The sequence below is a fragment of the Neolamprologus multifasciatus genome, chromosome 14 (assembly GCF_963576455.1).
Source record: "Neolamprologus multifasciatus chromosome 14, fNeoMul1.2, whole genome shotgun sequence".
Taxonomy (NCBI): Eukaryota; Metazoa; Chordata; class Actinopteri; order Cichliformes; family Cichlidae; genus Neolamprologus; species Neolamprologus multifasciatus.
The window spans coordinates 17154081-17168952 of record NC_140452.1 but is presented as its reverse complement, the minus strand read 5'-3'; the positions used below and the strand labels follow the sequence as shown (position 1 = coordinate 17168952).

The 14872-nt window shown below is 41.3% G+C and overlaps 2 protein-coding genes across 4 annotated transcripts; one reads left to right on the top strand and one right to left on the bottom strand.

Moving 5' to 3' along the window:
• Positions 1-323: 323 nt before the first annotated feature.
• Positions 324-7742, top strand: dcun1d5 (DCN1, defective in cullin neddylation 1, domain containing 5 (S. cerevisiae)). Its single transcript, XM_085183922.1, has 10 exons — positions 324-455; positions 3164-3221; positions 3413-3455; positions 4046-4142; positions 4914-5079; positions 5304-5395; positions 5476-5584; positions 6148-6252; positions 6358-6460; positions 7038-7742. The coding sequence occupies exons 4-10, from the start codon at positions 4078-4080 to the stop codon at positions 7091-7093; spliced, it is 696 nt and encodes a 231-aa protein (XP_085040048.1). The 5' UTR covers positions 324-455; positions 3164-3221; positions 3413-3455; positions 4046-4077; the 3' UTR covers positions 7094-7742.
• A 272-nt stretch (positions 7743-8014) lies between these two features.
• On the bottom strand, positions 8015-14829 carry LOC146503842 (uncharacterized). Of its 3 annotated transcripts, XM_085183911.1 has the most exons (4): positions 12660-14829; positions 11584-11753; positions 10157-10562; positions 8015-9956 (listed from the first exon to the last, which is right to left on the bottom strand). In XM_085183911.1, exons 2-4 carry the CDS (start codon positions 11744-11746, stop codon positions 9116-9118), a joined length of 1410 nt encoding a protein of 469 aa, XP_085040037.1. In that variant the 5' UTR covers positions 11747-11753; positions 12660-14829; the 3' UTR covers positions 8015-9115. The 3 variants fall into 3 exon arrangements, with proteins under 3 accessions (XP_085040037.1, XP_085040038.1, XP_085040036.1); XM_085183912.1 differs by having other exon boundaries at positions 11584-14829; XM_085183910.1 differs by lacking the exon at positions 12660-14829 and having other exon boundaries at positions 10157-11666.
• Positions 14830-14872: the final 43 nt, after the last annotated feature.

The following is a 14872-nucleotide window of genomic DNA, read 5'->3' as shown; positions in this document are numbered from 1 at the left end:
AGAGATTTTACAGTTTTGTATAAATGTTAAAAATATTTTAAACTTTATTACACCCTGCCTCTCGCCCTATGACAGCTGGGATGAATGGATGCATGGACATGAGTACATGTGAGCATGTGAGCCACAAATAAGGGACTATTTCTTTAAAACTAAAACGATATATTCGGCTCTTCGGGGTGTACATTTCAACCATCAGATGTTGTCGTTTGGATAACTGTTGTCTAAGACCATATATCCTTCTTGTAATTGAGGTTAAATGTCGTGTTTTATAAACATCCATTCTTAAAAAAGAGCGTTCTCGCACATTTCTCTGAACAGGGAAACGCTAATTTTGTATTGCACCCCCATAAAGCGGTGGTATCGTCCACTCTCGCGGAAGCGCCGGCTCCAGCCAAAACTCCGGCATAAGAGAAGCAGGTGGAACTGTGACAGTAGTCTGAGTGTGACTGAAAGTGGTAAGTGTTTAAAAGAGTGCCCTATCAATTACCAGGTGTTGCCCCAGGTATCTGTCTTATATTTGCCACTAATTATGATGCGAGTGATTTAAAGACTTTTGACGCGTGTTTTGACACATTAGCAGACGTTAGCGGAGCAGCTCTGAAACCCGCGGTGCGCCACTAATGTTAGCTAGCAAACAAAAGAGGTTCACTGTGAGTCAAGACTGACTCTCTGAAGAAAATGAAGGAGATAAATGTGGAATTTGTAATACGAATCATGTTTTTGTAACATTTAAGTGGCGACAAAATGCGATATCCTGGCACGAAGTCTGCTATTAGTCATTCTAGCCTGGTTAGCTAACGTTAGCATTAACGGCAGAGACCCGCAGCCGTTTGGATTTTAGTTTAAAGTTTAACAGAGTCCAGACCCTTAACAGACTTTTTATTCAATATGTACCTGTGTCTTGTGTTTTAGGTGTGTGTGGTGGAGGAATGGTGACGTGTGTTTCCCACAGAGCTTTTTAAACTGGTTCTGCAGCAGTGCTGTCGTTACCATGTTTATTTTTAACAGTTCAAACGCTGGAAAAAGTTCACGTTTAATGTCACAGACACTGCAGCTGCGCGACATTTACGTTTGGTGTTTTTTGTTGAAATGCAAACGTGACAACGCCTGTTTTCTGCCGAGCAGTGTCCTCGTTCTTCTAGTGAGCTTTTATATCAAGTCTGAACACGAAAACGGAAATTTAGTGTGATGAGGCAGTCCCTGTTTGCTCCTTCCTTTTAACCAGCTATGCAGGCCGAACCGAACAAAAACAGTGTTTCCGAACTGGCCCATTTCAATCTCCAACAATGGCGTCACCATTCATTTTAACAGTACTCAAGTGAATTTTGTGCATTTATGAATCGTACTTGTGACAGCTGCTGCGATGGCACACTCTGCCTCTCCACACATCATCTCCAGGAATCACTTGAATGATCCTAATGGGGAGTATAGTCACAGAATTCATTGTTGTGTATGTGTCTGTAATCATGTCTACATGGGATCATGTCTACATATGATCATAACTTCCAATGGATCCTATACTTAAAGGCTGTGGTTCCCCAGTGCTGCCCTGAGGCAAGTCAAGGTGTCCCCAGAGATTTCTGCATCAACGAAACATTGTAACTCCACAAAAAGTACTAAATGTCATTTCAGTTGACCTCATTGGCCTGATTGATAGTGAGGAGATATAATTGAGCAGCTGGACTTGTGATGTCAGCAGCCTTCAGCCTGAGTTAATCTGTTAATGCTGATATAGTGAGCTAAAGAGGGCCTTGGAAACTGAACATCCTTTTATAGAGAGACTAAACCTGCTTTAAAAGGGTAGAAGAGAGCTGCGTCTGAACCAGAGGCAGCAGGAATCTACACTACATAAACAAAATTTCTAGGCTGCCCACATAATACACCCACAGGAGCTGCTCTGCCATAGAAACCCATGCCATGAAGCTCCCAGTGTACAGTTTACATGCTGATCTTAATGTCAGAGGTTTTGAGGTCTGCAGTTACTGAGTCAGCAGAACATATGTGCTTTACACCTCAGCACGCAGCGATCGCACTCTGTAACTTTACATGATCTGGATGATCGTGGATGAGTTATTGATTCCTGAACACGTCCACTTTACAATAATACAGCTGACTGCGGAATATCTAAAAGGGAAGAAATTTCACCCGCTGACCTGTTGCAACAGTGGCATCCTGTTTCAGTAGTACTCAATTTCTGTTAATTCTGTAGAACGACCCATTCTTTCACAAGTCATTCTAAAGGTTGACTGCTTGATTTTATACACCTGTGGCTATGGAACTAAAAACATCTGAATTCAGAGACTAAGAGGTGTGTGTCCCCATATTTCTGACCATACAATGTATGTGTTCTTGTGTGATAAGAGGATGGATGCAAGTCATACTTTAGTGGTGCTCATTGTAGTTCTTAAAATCAGCTAACATTGCAATCAAAAGAAGTGATGATATTTAAAATGAGAGAGTATGACATTCTGCACATATGACGACAGGTTTTTGGTTTGCTGTTTGTTTTGCTTTGGCACAGAGGCTTAAAAATCACAGCTCTAAAGGCAGAAATCGGTTCTTTCCCTGAATTTCTGAACGTTCAGTTGACTGTAAGGCCAGGAGGGCAACTGCAATGAAACTTCAATTAACAACGACACACAGATATGATCCGAATGCCTCTGCTTTGGAAATCTGCTGATACAAAGTACTCACCTCATGCCAGTGTTAAATAAATTTTCTTCAATCTTCATTTAAATTTTGAAAATAGTTGTAAAAAAAAAAAAAATTAATAATTCTAGTGTTGTTATTTTGATAATTTCATAAATATCTTGAAAATGACTCAAATTCATATTAGCAGAATGAGAGAACACCACACAAATCCAAATATTTTAGAGACTTCAAGCATCTATCATTCTGAATGAACCTGAGCTGCGCTCCTGAGACTCCGCATTCATAGTCTCAGTATCAGATATTTACCCTAAACCTTCCTGGTTTACAGAAACTATAAAAACATTTTGGATCTCATCTGAGGTCTTTGACCTATGATCAGATTTTTCCTCTTGGTTTCAAAGTGATGGTGGTGTTAGTAATGCCTCGCATGTGTTTTGGCCGATGCCTTCGGTCTTCCTTGGCCGACGTTCCCTGAATGATGCTGAGTCAGTGCTTGTGTGCTTTCTCGTAGGAAAAGTCCTCACAGCCTGGCAAACTTCAGCACGCTGTCAGAAACGCTGGACAAGCTTGTGAGTATTTGTGTTGATTTGTGTGTAGCAGACAACGCCGGTGTAGTCCGGCACGTTTAAAGTGATAATACTGCTGGACTTTAGCGTACAGCATCCATCAGCTTATCAGGTGCTGTGCAGAGACTGTTTTTTTTTTTTTTAACCAGTTTTCTGTTTGTTTTTTTTTTTGGTTGTTTTTTTTTTTATTCTAGCATTGCTTAGATTTGAATGGACAAGGCAGGCAGAAGTATACAGGTACAACCTCTCACACATCTCATATATATCTGTGTGCTGTTATTTTATTTTTTTTAATCATAAGAATGTTTCACAACATGAATTTATCAGTTTACTTCTAATATTTTAACAGGGAAGGGTAATAGAAAGATGTTTAGAAATAGAAGTATGTTTTTAAAAAACACAGGCTTTGATTTTATTAAATTTTTTCACACCTGCCGCTGCAGAAGGCAGATGCTTAAAGCCCAAAGACGTACTGATTTGCTACTGACGTTAAACTAATAAAAGAACACAGAACTTAAAAGTCCACATTTTTGACCACAAGATTAGATTAACTGATTCTTACACTGCGTCAGTGCTTCTCCAATACTTATTCCATAATTGGCTGTCTCATTTTGACAGTTACCCTTTCAGATAATTCAGTAATCAAAGTATTTTGAATGTTTTGAATTTTAGAATACCTATCATAGATGGAGGAAATGTTTTGGGTATGAAACATACAAAGTAAAGCATTTCTATAAATGTACTTGAGTTGTTGTAGCTGCTAAGATGGCTCAGTCACTCCAGGGTCAAACGGATGTTTGACTGTTGTCTTTGCTCTGTAAATGTAGCCCAGTTAGTGAAGCCCAGTAAAGGTGCCGTGATGCCTGTGAAGAAGAGGAAGCTGCCTGATGCAGATGATCATGAGCAGAACTGTAAAATTACGAGGTAAACAGATATATCTGCTCACACTGAGTGTGTCCTGTGTCTGCAACGCTAACCTTTGTCTTCTATCCATCCTTCGTGCTTCTTGAACCTTGTGAGTTCGATGCTCTCTCAGCCAGGTGTAGGTTTTCTGAGCCCTTCACCTTCTCCTCTTCTTCTTCATTGTGTATTAAGAGTGTAGATGAATGCTCATGCTGCAGTCACAGTGAGGATGTAGCCAAAACACATCTTCACACATGTTGTGAGTTATGCTCCTTACTAATCGAGGCACTCAGCACATACTTGTCATCTTAATCATCACTGCCTCAGTCTTCAGGACTGTAGGAGAGTATCTAAAGTGCCACTTTATTAGGTACCTTTGCTTTATTCTTGGATATAAATGAGATGGATAATCCATCAGTGCCTCAGCTCTGTACATCCTAAATGTCCGTGCAGACTTAATTTCAGGTTTTCAATGAAATATGGTGACAGTTGGTAGCAGTTGATTCTAAACTAGCTGGCTGACTGGATACACCAATGTTCTTGGAGAACATCCAGCTGTGAGGCAGCTGTGGTAACCACTGAGCCACCGCGCTGCCATTAATCTGCAGGAAATACTGACAGGCTGTTTTCTGAGCCACTTTACTGCTGGAGCCTATCCCAGCTCTCACAGGGTGAAATCCTTTGTTATATTTTTGCTTTGACTGTAGTCCAGCTGTTGTATAGCTGCCATGTAACAACCTCCTGAAGTTATGACTGCACATTTATCTTTAAAATGTTTGGTCTGTGCCGAAGTTTTACCCGACCTCTGGTCCGCGGTCCGAGGCCGATCAACACTGAGAAGCCTTTTTCCAGTAAGAAGTGCCTGGCCTGGTTCCACAAGTACGCTGCCCCCGACAAGGTGTTCGGCCCAGAGGCCATGGAGAAGTTCTGTGAGGACATCGGCGTGGAACCAGAGAATGTAAGTCAGCAGCTCTTAGTCACTCTGCATGTCCCTTACCTGATGAACTCCTGACCATCAGGAGTCATAGGGTAACACTCAGAAAAGAGACTGAGAGGCACTCATGATGTGAGAATGTTTTATGGAGCTTTATTTTAGCAACAAATGGTTTTTCTGTGAAAAATAAAGATGGTAGGAAACAAGCTTTCTTACACTTGTTTGAATCTCCTCTTTCTTTCCTGCAGATTATCATGTTAGTTTTAGCGTGGCATCTAGAAGCAGCAAACATGGGGTACTTCACAAAAGACGAGTGGCTCAGGGGAATGACGATATTACAGTAAGAAATCTTATTCTTTCAGTTTATTTGTGGTTGAGGTTACAAATACACTTAAATGCGTTTTCTTCGTCTACATGCAGGTGTGACTGCACAGAGAGATTACGAAGTAAACTTGATCACCTGCGCAGTGAGCTCAACGATGCTGCGACCTTTAAAAATATCTACAGATACGCCTTTGACTTTGCCAGAGTGAGTCTATTTATTTTTTATTGTTATTATTTGGTTAAACCTGTAAAAACCCTTGAACATAGTTTTGTAATATGTCTGCAGTGTTTGTGCTCCTGACTTTGTGATTGTTATGAGGAAAAGTTGGAATAAAAATAATAATTTAAAAGCACCAAATTACCACAAAATAGTTCCCTATGGGTGACCATGTTTTAACCAGGAGGAGCAGATGCTACATTTAAACTCTGAGCATCTGAAAAGATTTGGTGTGGTGACAATAAATGAAGCTTAACTTCACCAACACAGGCTTTCAGATCAAGTCTCTGAATTCTGACTCTGAGCTTGATGCAGTGAATCTCCCTGCTGATGCAGCTGGATATTGTTTTTGTTTTTTTGTTTTTTTTTTAAATAACCATAAATGAGGGAGTGTCTTTTCAATTTCAGTGCAGCGACTGTGCAGTTAGGTTTAACTGTTATGACTAATGGGATTGTGGGGAAACGCTCATCAGCGCACTCATGGGATCATAAGAGATATGAACTGCTGCACTTATTACTGAGCTCACTCACTGAGTTGCTTCTGTCCTCAGGATAAGAACCAGAGGAGTTTGGACATGGACACGGCAAAATTAATGCTGGCTCTGCTGCTGGGAAGGTCATGGCCGCTCTTCCCAGTCTTCAGCCAGTTCCTGGAGGTAAATCTCATTGCTCTGATAAAGGAGATGTGAAATCAGCTCATCTTCAAACAGCTCTTCACTCCTCTGTCCTCACTGTCTCCCTCCCATTAATGTCTCCCGCAGCAGTCCAAGTACAAGGGATTGAATAAAGACCAGTGGTATAATGTTCTGGAGTTCAGCCGGACCATCAACCCAGACCTCAGTAACTACGATGAGGATGGAGCTTGTGAGTACCACTTGTACTAGGAAAATAGTGCAGGCCTCTTTCACAGAGCTGCTTCAAGGCGGGAATAGAAACCATAATGAAAGGTCCAAACATGGAATAGGATGTGTTGGCCAGTTATCGCCCCACCTGGACCATCCAGGGCTTTGGTTTGGGAATGGCCGCTGTCGCACAGTTTGTCATATTACACAAGAACACATCTGGATCGGTTCACGCTCTTATGACAGAAGGATGAGCATGTTATAATTCTGGGGGGTCTTCCATGATGGCTTACTCATTTCTGTGAAAGGAAATCTAACATCTGTCCATCACTTGTAGTCCAAAATGCCACAGCAGTCCTGATGTTAATAAATTTACACCAGCTTCCCTCCATTTTTGTATTGATTTTAAGATTCCTTTATTTTCTAAGTGTTAAATGGCCAGCTGTTTAAGCAAACTTTTCAACATGTATAACTGCAAAAGAATTTTAAACAAGCATTTCAGTTTTAAATCTTAAAATGGCTTTATGTCTTCACTGAACAGTAATAACGTGCAGGCGCACCTTTGTCTATATTTACGAGTTTTGTTTTTTTTTCTGCAGGGCCGGTGCTTCTAGACGAGTTCGTTGAATGGCGAAGAAGTTGGTCAGCTTCATAGCATTAACAACCACAAAAACAAAAGGATGAAGAGGGAGAAAACTGAGAACCCGGGAAGGAGTCTGTTTGGAAAAAGTTTTCATCCACACATACACAGAAATATGGAGTACAACCTTGTCCCTGTGGACCTTCGAATCCCGTTAGAGGCGTCTGTGCACCATCGTCCAAATGCTAAGAGGCCTTCCTCCCGCTGAGAAGACTTTTTTTTTTTTATAGTGTTAATTTCAACAGAAGAAACTGTCAGAGGGAAAAGGGACTGAGGAGAGCTGTGGAATTTATGTTTAATGTTTTTGTTTTTTTTTTCCCCCCATTTTTGTGTCTTGTTTATAGAAGTTTTCACAGTAATAAAAAGGAAATGGAAATTCATCAAGCTGCAGAGCCCAGGTTTCATTCGCCACTCCTGCACCGTGTTTTCACACTAATGCATGGTCAGCCTGAAGAATTAATTTACCATTTCTTTTTTAGGTGTCAGTCCAGCAACCCCTGAACAGATACAGCAGTTATCCCTTTACCTCCTAACACTTCTTATTAGGCCACATCATGCCAGATAACCAGCACCTCACCTACTAGACGCAAGTCTCACCACTCTACAGCTATCCTGAAACCCCTCTGGGCAGTTAATTTAGTGAATGCTTTAAAAAAAAAAACAACTTTAAAGGTACTTTCTAAAATTACCAGCTGCAAATGTCAACTAAAACTGTGACCAGCAGGGGGAGTTGTTTCCCCAGAGCTCATAATGTTTCACATTTCTTCTTGGACTTCTCCACATTTACTCATGAGACTCTTTCACTGCTGTAAATAAGAATATATTCTTGGCTGGTTAACCCTTACTGTTCATGTTGTATGCCTTGCACGGTATAATCTGGGCCCTACAACAAATTTTAAGCTGCACATCAATTTAGAATGTGTAAACCAGCATTCTCAGAAGCGGCAAGTAATTTACTCACATTTCATCCATACACAAGTCACAGTTTAACTGCTCACACTTAAAGGACTTCATCTACCTCACATACATGACCAGTTAACCAAACGTGGATGTCTTTAAACCAGGCCGTGCTCTGAGGTAACAGCATTAACCTCCATTCACGCCCATGCTGCCCTATTTCAGGTGTTGTGCCTGCACCTTGTGACCTCTGGTCCATATGATCAGTCTTATGCTGTTTTACTTTTTCATAGTTTAGAGATTTGCCCCTATTGTCCTTCAAAAACCATCAGGTGTCAGTCTCTGCAGAAACCTGGGTAAATGTGATGGGAACAAGCATTAGTGCAAGAAGGGTTCTCATTAGTTTCAAATGTCACCACAGTCCCAATAAAAATGCACACAGACATGGCACGTACCACTTTGTGGTACAAAGTGGTATTACAAAAGTGAAGCCTAGTTCAGCTTCAGCTGTTATCTCATCAGCAGGATGCAAAGATGATTCAGGATGAAGTCATAGCATTACTTTGATGATGGCTTTAGCTTTTTTTTTAAATTTATGCAAAAATTGATTTCCAGATATAAAAAGTGCGTGTGCAGATTCACCCGTCAGACCTCATAAAAATACAGTGTCCAGTCTTAGGGTATGTATACATCGATTCCACACCCAACATATCAGGTACAGGTGTGCATCATTTCAGTTCAGCCACTGGGAGATGGCTGTTCTGCTTCGTTCAGGAGTGGAAATTATATATATAGTTATAATGCAAATATAACTTATGACAAATAATAATAATATGCACTGAACATCTGTGCCAAAGAAAGCATTTAACTTTTGAAGAATGGACTCCCCACTCATGCATTATATGGTATGCCCCCTAATTATTTTACTTTGGAAACTTGAAGAATGTGTGAGACTTTGTCCTTTATTGTCCTGAGGGGTAGCAGTAAAGCGTAACGCAGGCTCGGTTTGTGGCGCTAAATGTGGCGACCCTTCCAAACAAAGTTTGTAGAGCTGGACTCGACTTGAGCCATGGTGTTGTCATTATTTTGTCCACTCTCTGTAGCATCTATCAAATGTCCATGTGGAAGTTTGACGTCTGCTCACTGTCTTTCTTCCTGTTGTCTCTGGTCCAGTGGCCCTGTTGAGGCTGCAGCCATGATGGCGGAAAGGCGCGTCAAAGAGACGGAGCGCTGTTTGAATCTGGGGGAGGGGAGAGGAGCGTCGGGGCCAGGGTCTGGAAGGTGGCCGTATCGCTGGCCGACCTCGTCATATTGGTACAGGCGGATGACGCGGCTGCGGCGGGCTGGGCGTGGAGGGGAGGGCGGCAGCGCTCCTTGATCGGTCACCTCCTGGTTTTTGCCTCCTGTCTCCTCATCTTCACTTTCAAAAGATGACTTTTCAGAATCTTTGGAAATCTCCGTCTCACCATCTTTCTCCTCACCAGCCGCTGCCTCCTCTTCCTCCTGCACCATACTCATCTTCACCTCCCTGCTCTCGCTTCCATGTTTGTCCTCCTCATCCTCATCTGTTTCACTTTGACTCTCTCCATCCTCTCCTATCAGATACAAGCGACCAAACCGGCTCTCTTTCTCCCCCTCTTCTAACTCCTTATCACTGCCTTTATTTCTGTTCTCTGCGCATCTTCCCTCTTCTTCTTCCTCCTCCTCCTCCTCCTTGTAGTCACATCCTTCCAGATATGCAGTGGTCTCTGGTGGCTCGTCTTCCTCTCGTTTGTGCCGGAAGCTTCTCTGAGGTTTGGCAGGAGGAGACAGGTTAGGCGCAGAGTTGTTGTGCACCACCTGGTCGTTTTCAGAGGCCGGGTTCTCGTTCGTGGGCGGCAGGGTTGCCATGCTGACCTCGGGGCCGTGGTCAGTTGTGTCGCTTTGGCGCTTTCGTCCTCGTTTTGGTGACCGCAGCTTTGCCCTGACTGCCCCTAAACACCTGAGAGGAAAAAACAGACCTTTTAATGTAAAAAGGGTCAGTCCACATGTGGTGTTCTCATTGGCTCACACTGAGATTATCTAGTGTTTGCATCTTTCTCTATACTTGTTTAAAAATACATTGATTACAATGCTGGTGATTTAGCTTGGGTTAAAACTTCTTCAAGAGGCACCAATAATGACGTAAGTCCCTGAACTCACCTGAGAACACGAGTCCTGCTAAAAGCTCCGATGCTGAATCCCAACACAAAGGTCAGCAGCACTGATGCAGCCACAGCTCCTGCAAACAGCTCAGCTGAAACACCTGCCTGCTTCGCCTCCTCAGACTCAGCATCCCTCCTGAACCTGAACGCAGCACAGCGGCTGCTTCGCTCGTATTCTCCCAGTTCCTGAAGGTTTTGACCAACGTGACCGACGTGGAGCTCATACGGCCACAGTGTAGTTCCCTCTGTGTGCTGCAGGAGGCAGTAGTACAGGCCACTGTGGAGAGCACTGGTGTTGGGGACCAGCAGGCTCCCGTCATGGTGCATGACGACGGGGTCCAGTTTACCATGGGAACCAGGAGTGTGGAGGTCGCCAAAGGGGGTGTGCCAGTACTGGACCACACCTGCATATGAGAGAAGAAGCAGGTACAGGTGAGGAGTAATGATTTCATGAGTACCAAAAGAGAGAGAGTCACAAAAACCTTTCCTTTGTGTCTCACGTGGCAATGCTGCAGTTCCTCTTTTGTCCACTCGAGACTGGTTCCAAAATAAATAATAAATAGAATCCATCCATCTTTTATAAACAGTTATGGTTTATCTATTGAAATGGGCACAAAGCTATGGCTGTAAGCACAGAAGCTCCGCCCACCTGCTTTTCAAACCCTCTGTTTGTGAGGGGTAGCTAGTCAGAAGAAAGGTGCATTAAAGGGGAGGAGCTAAACAGCTTATTTTTTAAGAAAAAAAAATGAAATAAAGGCCTTTCTGTTTTAAAAAATTATTGGTTACACTTCATGATAATCAACAGTAATAAGTGGGACACCACCAACGTTCAGTACCGTAGTTCACTGAAAGTTTTCTCTCATGTCAGAGCTGCTGGTGTCAGAGACCCAGAGAGACACAAATTTTCTGATTTATTAACCAAAAGAGACAAAAAACAGAGTAAACATCTTCAGGTGTGTTAGTTTGGGTTAGCAGCTGGATGAGTGTTTGAATGTTGGGTGTGTGATGGAGACAGTCAGCTCTTATATGCTCCAGGGAGGCCGGCCAGGTGCACTAAATAACTCCACCTACTGAGAACCTGCAACACAACACAGAGGGACACACAGCAGGCGCAGTGGGCAACCCCATCCACCTACTACACCTGATTTAAACACAGTGAACATCTGTAAGCATTATCTGTGTTTTATTGTGTAGTTGCGTCTGATTCACAAACCAGCTATTTAGCAGCTAGTATACTTGAATAATTAAAGTTTCATTGTTAGCCAAAATTATTATAAAGTGTTATCGCTTTAGATTCCTCAGAATGATTGGTTTCTATTAATGTACAATCTGAAATATTTACAGCAGGAACGTGACCGCTTTCTACATTTAACAGAAGTCAGCGTTTGCCTTCAGAGAGCAGAGTGAGATGGAGTCTTCACTCACCTAAATCCTTTCCAGCTCCACAGTGTAAAGTCAGCTCCACCTCTGGATGACCTTTGACCCGGCAGGTGGGGGCCACAGTCAGAGTGCCCTGGCCGGTAGCTCCTCTTCCTGGATTGGCTGGGACAGCGAGGAAGGCTGTGAATGTTAACCACCTGGTTAACATTTTAAACCTGCAGAGGAAATAAAAGTCAGCTGGTTTTTACAGTTTGAGGGCAGTAAAAGACACGAGTGTGTGATCGCACATGAAATTAAATGTGTCCAAATTCAGTCTAAAAACAGCAGCCAGTAAAAGTACAATAATTCAAGTTAGGAAGAAAGTGGAGCTTGTAGATGCTGAACGGAGCTGAAAGAAAGTGAATGCTAGACCTGCAAGTCAGAAGAAGAGCAGCTGAAAACATTCCCAGCTTGTGGTAAGGAGCTTTTAGTTTAGAAGGTAAATGCAAACAAGGGCGAAAAGCTAAAACAGCTTGTTACAGAAAACAGCCAGGATTAAAATAAAGACTACTGTGAATCATGTATCGTGCAAAGTTACTGTGGCAAGATCCAAAAAGAGAAGCAGTCCCATTACTTCCATCAAATTCCTGTTCTGGCGAGTAAAATACCTGAGTGAGCTGTAAATTTAATTACAACAAGCATCTTGGCTGCACCATATAAGATGCATCAGGAGTATATCAAATTGTGAGTTCTGCAAACCACTCTGTTCTGTTAAAGGTGTAACAGGAGTGCTTGTAAAGGACTTTACTGTCATTTCTATTCAAAGTTTCAAAGTCAGCTGTTTAAAGTGATGATTCAGGTTTTTTACTCACAATAAAAGAGCACCTGAACACATCACAGGACCCCTACAGCTATAGGAGAAACAAGTCAGTGCGAATAAATCAGATGACAAACTGTCCACAGTGAGACAGTATTTTAGAAAATACCTCAGTTCTGCTCTCAGCCTTTTTTAATTATTTTATGAGGTGAACTGTCGAGTGAGTTGGTTCACAGCAAACTAACTCAAACCAAAAAGAGTGAATCTATGAGTACAGTTTAAATAATAAAGCAGCTAAAGTAGAGCCCACGTGTTTCATATTTACCTGATGTGGTTCCTTCCTAATGTGGTCGTGTTATCCCTTTAAGTCTGATCTCGTGGCTCTGATGCTCGTGCTGGTGCTACAGTTTCCTCCAGCAAAGTGTAAAGTGCAGTTTCTCACATGACTCTGTGGATGTCTTCTGCTGTGATGGTGTTAAAGATTAATAACGTCACACTGACAGTGGCTTTGTTTTCACCTGCCTTCTGTATGACCTGCACTTCTCACACAACTTCAGAATAACAGTAAATGGACTGTGAGGTCAGTGAGTACCCTAACCCCTTTAACCCCATAGTGTTCTCTTTCTCTCGAATTCATGTTCCAAAGTAAGATAGTCCATTATGAGTTGGGCTTAAAGATATATAGATATAGAATAAAGATGCAGTTTTAAATTGTAAACATTTTACATTTGGTAAGGTGTTGAACAGAGCTGCTTTAAACTGTTTTACTTGCTATAAACAAACACAGGAAACAGGTAATTATCTGTTTGTGTTATTTCTCCCTGTGCAGACAGGTATCTGCCTGTGGTTGGTTACACTGATACAGTACATGTACGCACTACCTCCTTGGATATACAGAGTCTTGATTCTTTGTACCACTGACCTGTATTTTATAAACACAAATGGACGGCTCCCCAGAAAGTACTAAAAGTAAGCTGGGAGTACACCTAAACCCATAACAGTTCATTCTGGCCTTAGCAAAAGTGTCTTTAATCACAGATTAATTGCTGGTTATTCACATTTGAGTGTGGAATACTGGACCATGCTAAATAAGATGTGCTAATCTGAACGAGCTGGGCTGAGGGTACCTATGAAACATGAAATAAGCCAAGCAAAGCTTAAAACTGTATAGAAGTAAATCTGAAGAAAGTAATGGCAGCACAGAAGAGACTGTGATTTGAAACCTCCTTTAAAGTAGAAGATTTACTGAAGATGAATGGCACAAGCTGTGGAAACAAAGAAAAGCAACACCTGGATATGAGTTTGTAACGAATCCAGTGCCAGTGTGTGTGAAGCTGCAAGAACAATGCAACAACTTCAGGCAACACGCATCAACTTTCTCTTTTGTAAAATCACTGAGGTGACAGTACTCACAGGTGTTGTGGAAGAATGTAGCGATACATCTGAAACACAAAAGAGAGGTTTAAAAATGAAGGTGGAGCAGCTGGAGGAGTTTGTGGCAAAAAGAACAGAGAACCAGCAGCCTTGGAGAGAACACCAGGTGATGCCTGACTACACGGCTCAGGTGATCTGTCACACACACCTACACCAAGTCTATGAAAACTTCTCTTGAATTAAAAGATAAAAAGAATGTGGTAAAGGACTCACTAATGGTTTTTATGAGGAAGGAAGTTATGCATGGTCTTTGTAGGTCATATTACTTGCTAGTTCTTGCTTTATTTTATTTTATCTGTTTCTGTTGCGCTACCTCTTTCTGAAATAATTTGCTTAACCTTGTAGGGGTTTGTCTTTGTGGTCTCTATTCTTTTCATGAAGGCATTTTAATGACAGGGGATTTATTGATTAAATAAAACTTCAATTAATATTGCTAAAATGTTAATGTTTACTATTAGCAGTAGAAGTAGTAAGTATGATGCATGTGTTTATGGTTCTCTCATGTCAATTACTGGAACAGACACCAGAGGTCAGCGTTGTTTAACAAAAAGCCCAGAAGGAACGCGTCTATGAATAACTTACAGCTTAAAACATAGTAAGACGTTTTTCTTGTTTAAAACTTTTAATTGTAAATAATTCCGTGATAAAAAATCATCTGATCTTAATTAATTTATCACCTACTGTTACTGAATTTGTTTTAATTTGATTTCATTTTACAGTTTTTAATGGTTATTTCAGTGTTTTGTTTACAGCGTTAAGATTTTTTGTGTAAAGTTAACATTTTTTTTGTTTGTTTGTTTGGTTAGTTTATTAGAATTAGGGGGGGTATTCCTTATAATTCTTTTTGTAAATTTTACAGGGTTTTTATATATTTGTACTTTTTTCTTAAAAATAAACATTTTTTCCAAAGTAAAGTTGACAAATTCTTTTTTTTTTCACTGTATTTTTTGTAAAATTGCTAGCTTTTTTAAAACGGTCTTTTTTTCTTGTAACTTTGCTTGTAAAGTTTAATTTGTAAGTTTTTATCTCATAAATGTGCCATCCCTCCTCAATTTCTACTTCGATTTAGCGCTTTAATCCAAAATTGATTAAAAGAGAGAGAAA

Excerpts from the sequence above, each read along its gene's own strand:
- dcun1d5 (XM_085183922.1), top strand. The coding sequence starts at position 4,078 with ATGCCTGTGAAGAAGAGGAAGCTGCCTGATGCAGATGATCATGAGCAG. Across the intron at positions 4,143-4,913 it reads CAGAACTGTAAAATTACGAG|TTTTACCCGACCTCTGGTCC; the intron begins GTAAACAGATAT and ends TCTGTGCCGAAG. Across the intron at positions 6,461-7,037 it reads CTACGATGAGGATGGAGCTT|GGCCGGTGCTTCTAGACGAG; the intron begins GTGAGTACCACT and ends TTTTTTCTGCAG.
- LOC146503842 (XM_085183910.1), bottom strand. The coding sequence starts at position 10,728 with ATGGATTCTATTTATTATTTATTTTGGAACCAGTCTCGAGTGGACAAA. Across the intron at positions 9,957-10,156 it reads AGCAGGACTCGTGTTCTCAG|GTGTTTAGGGGCAGTCAGGG; the intron begins GTGAGTTCAGGG and ends TTTTCCTCTCAG.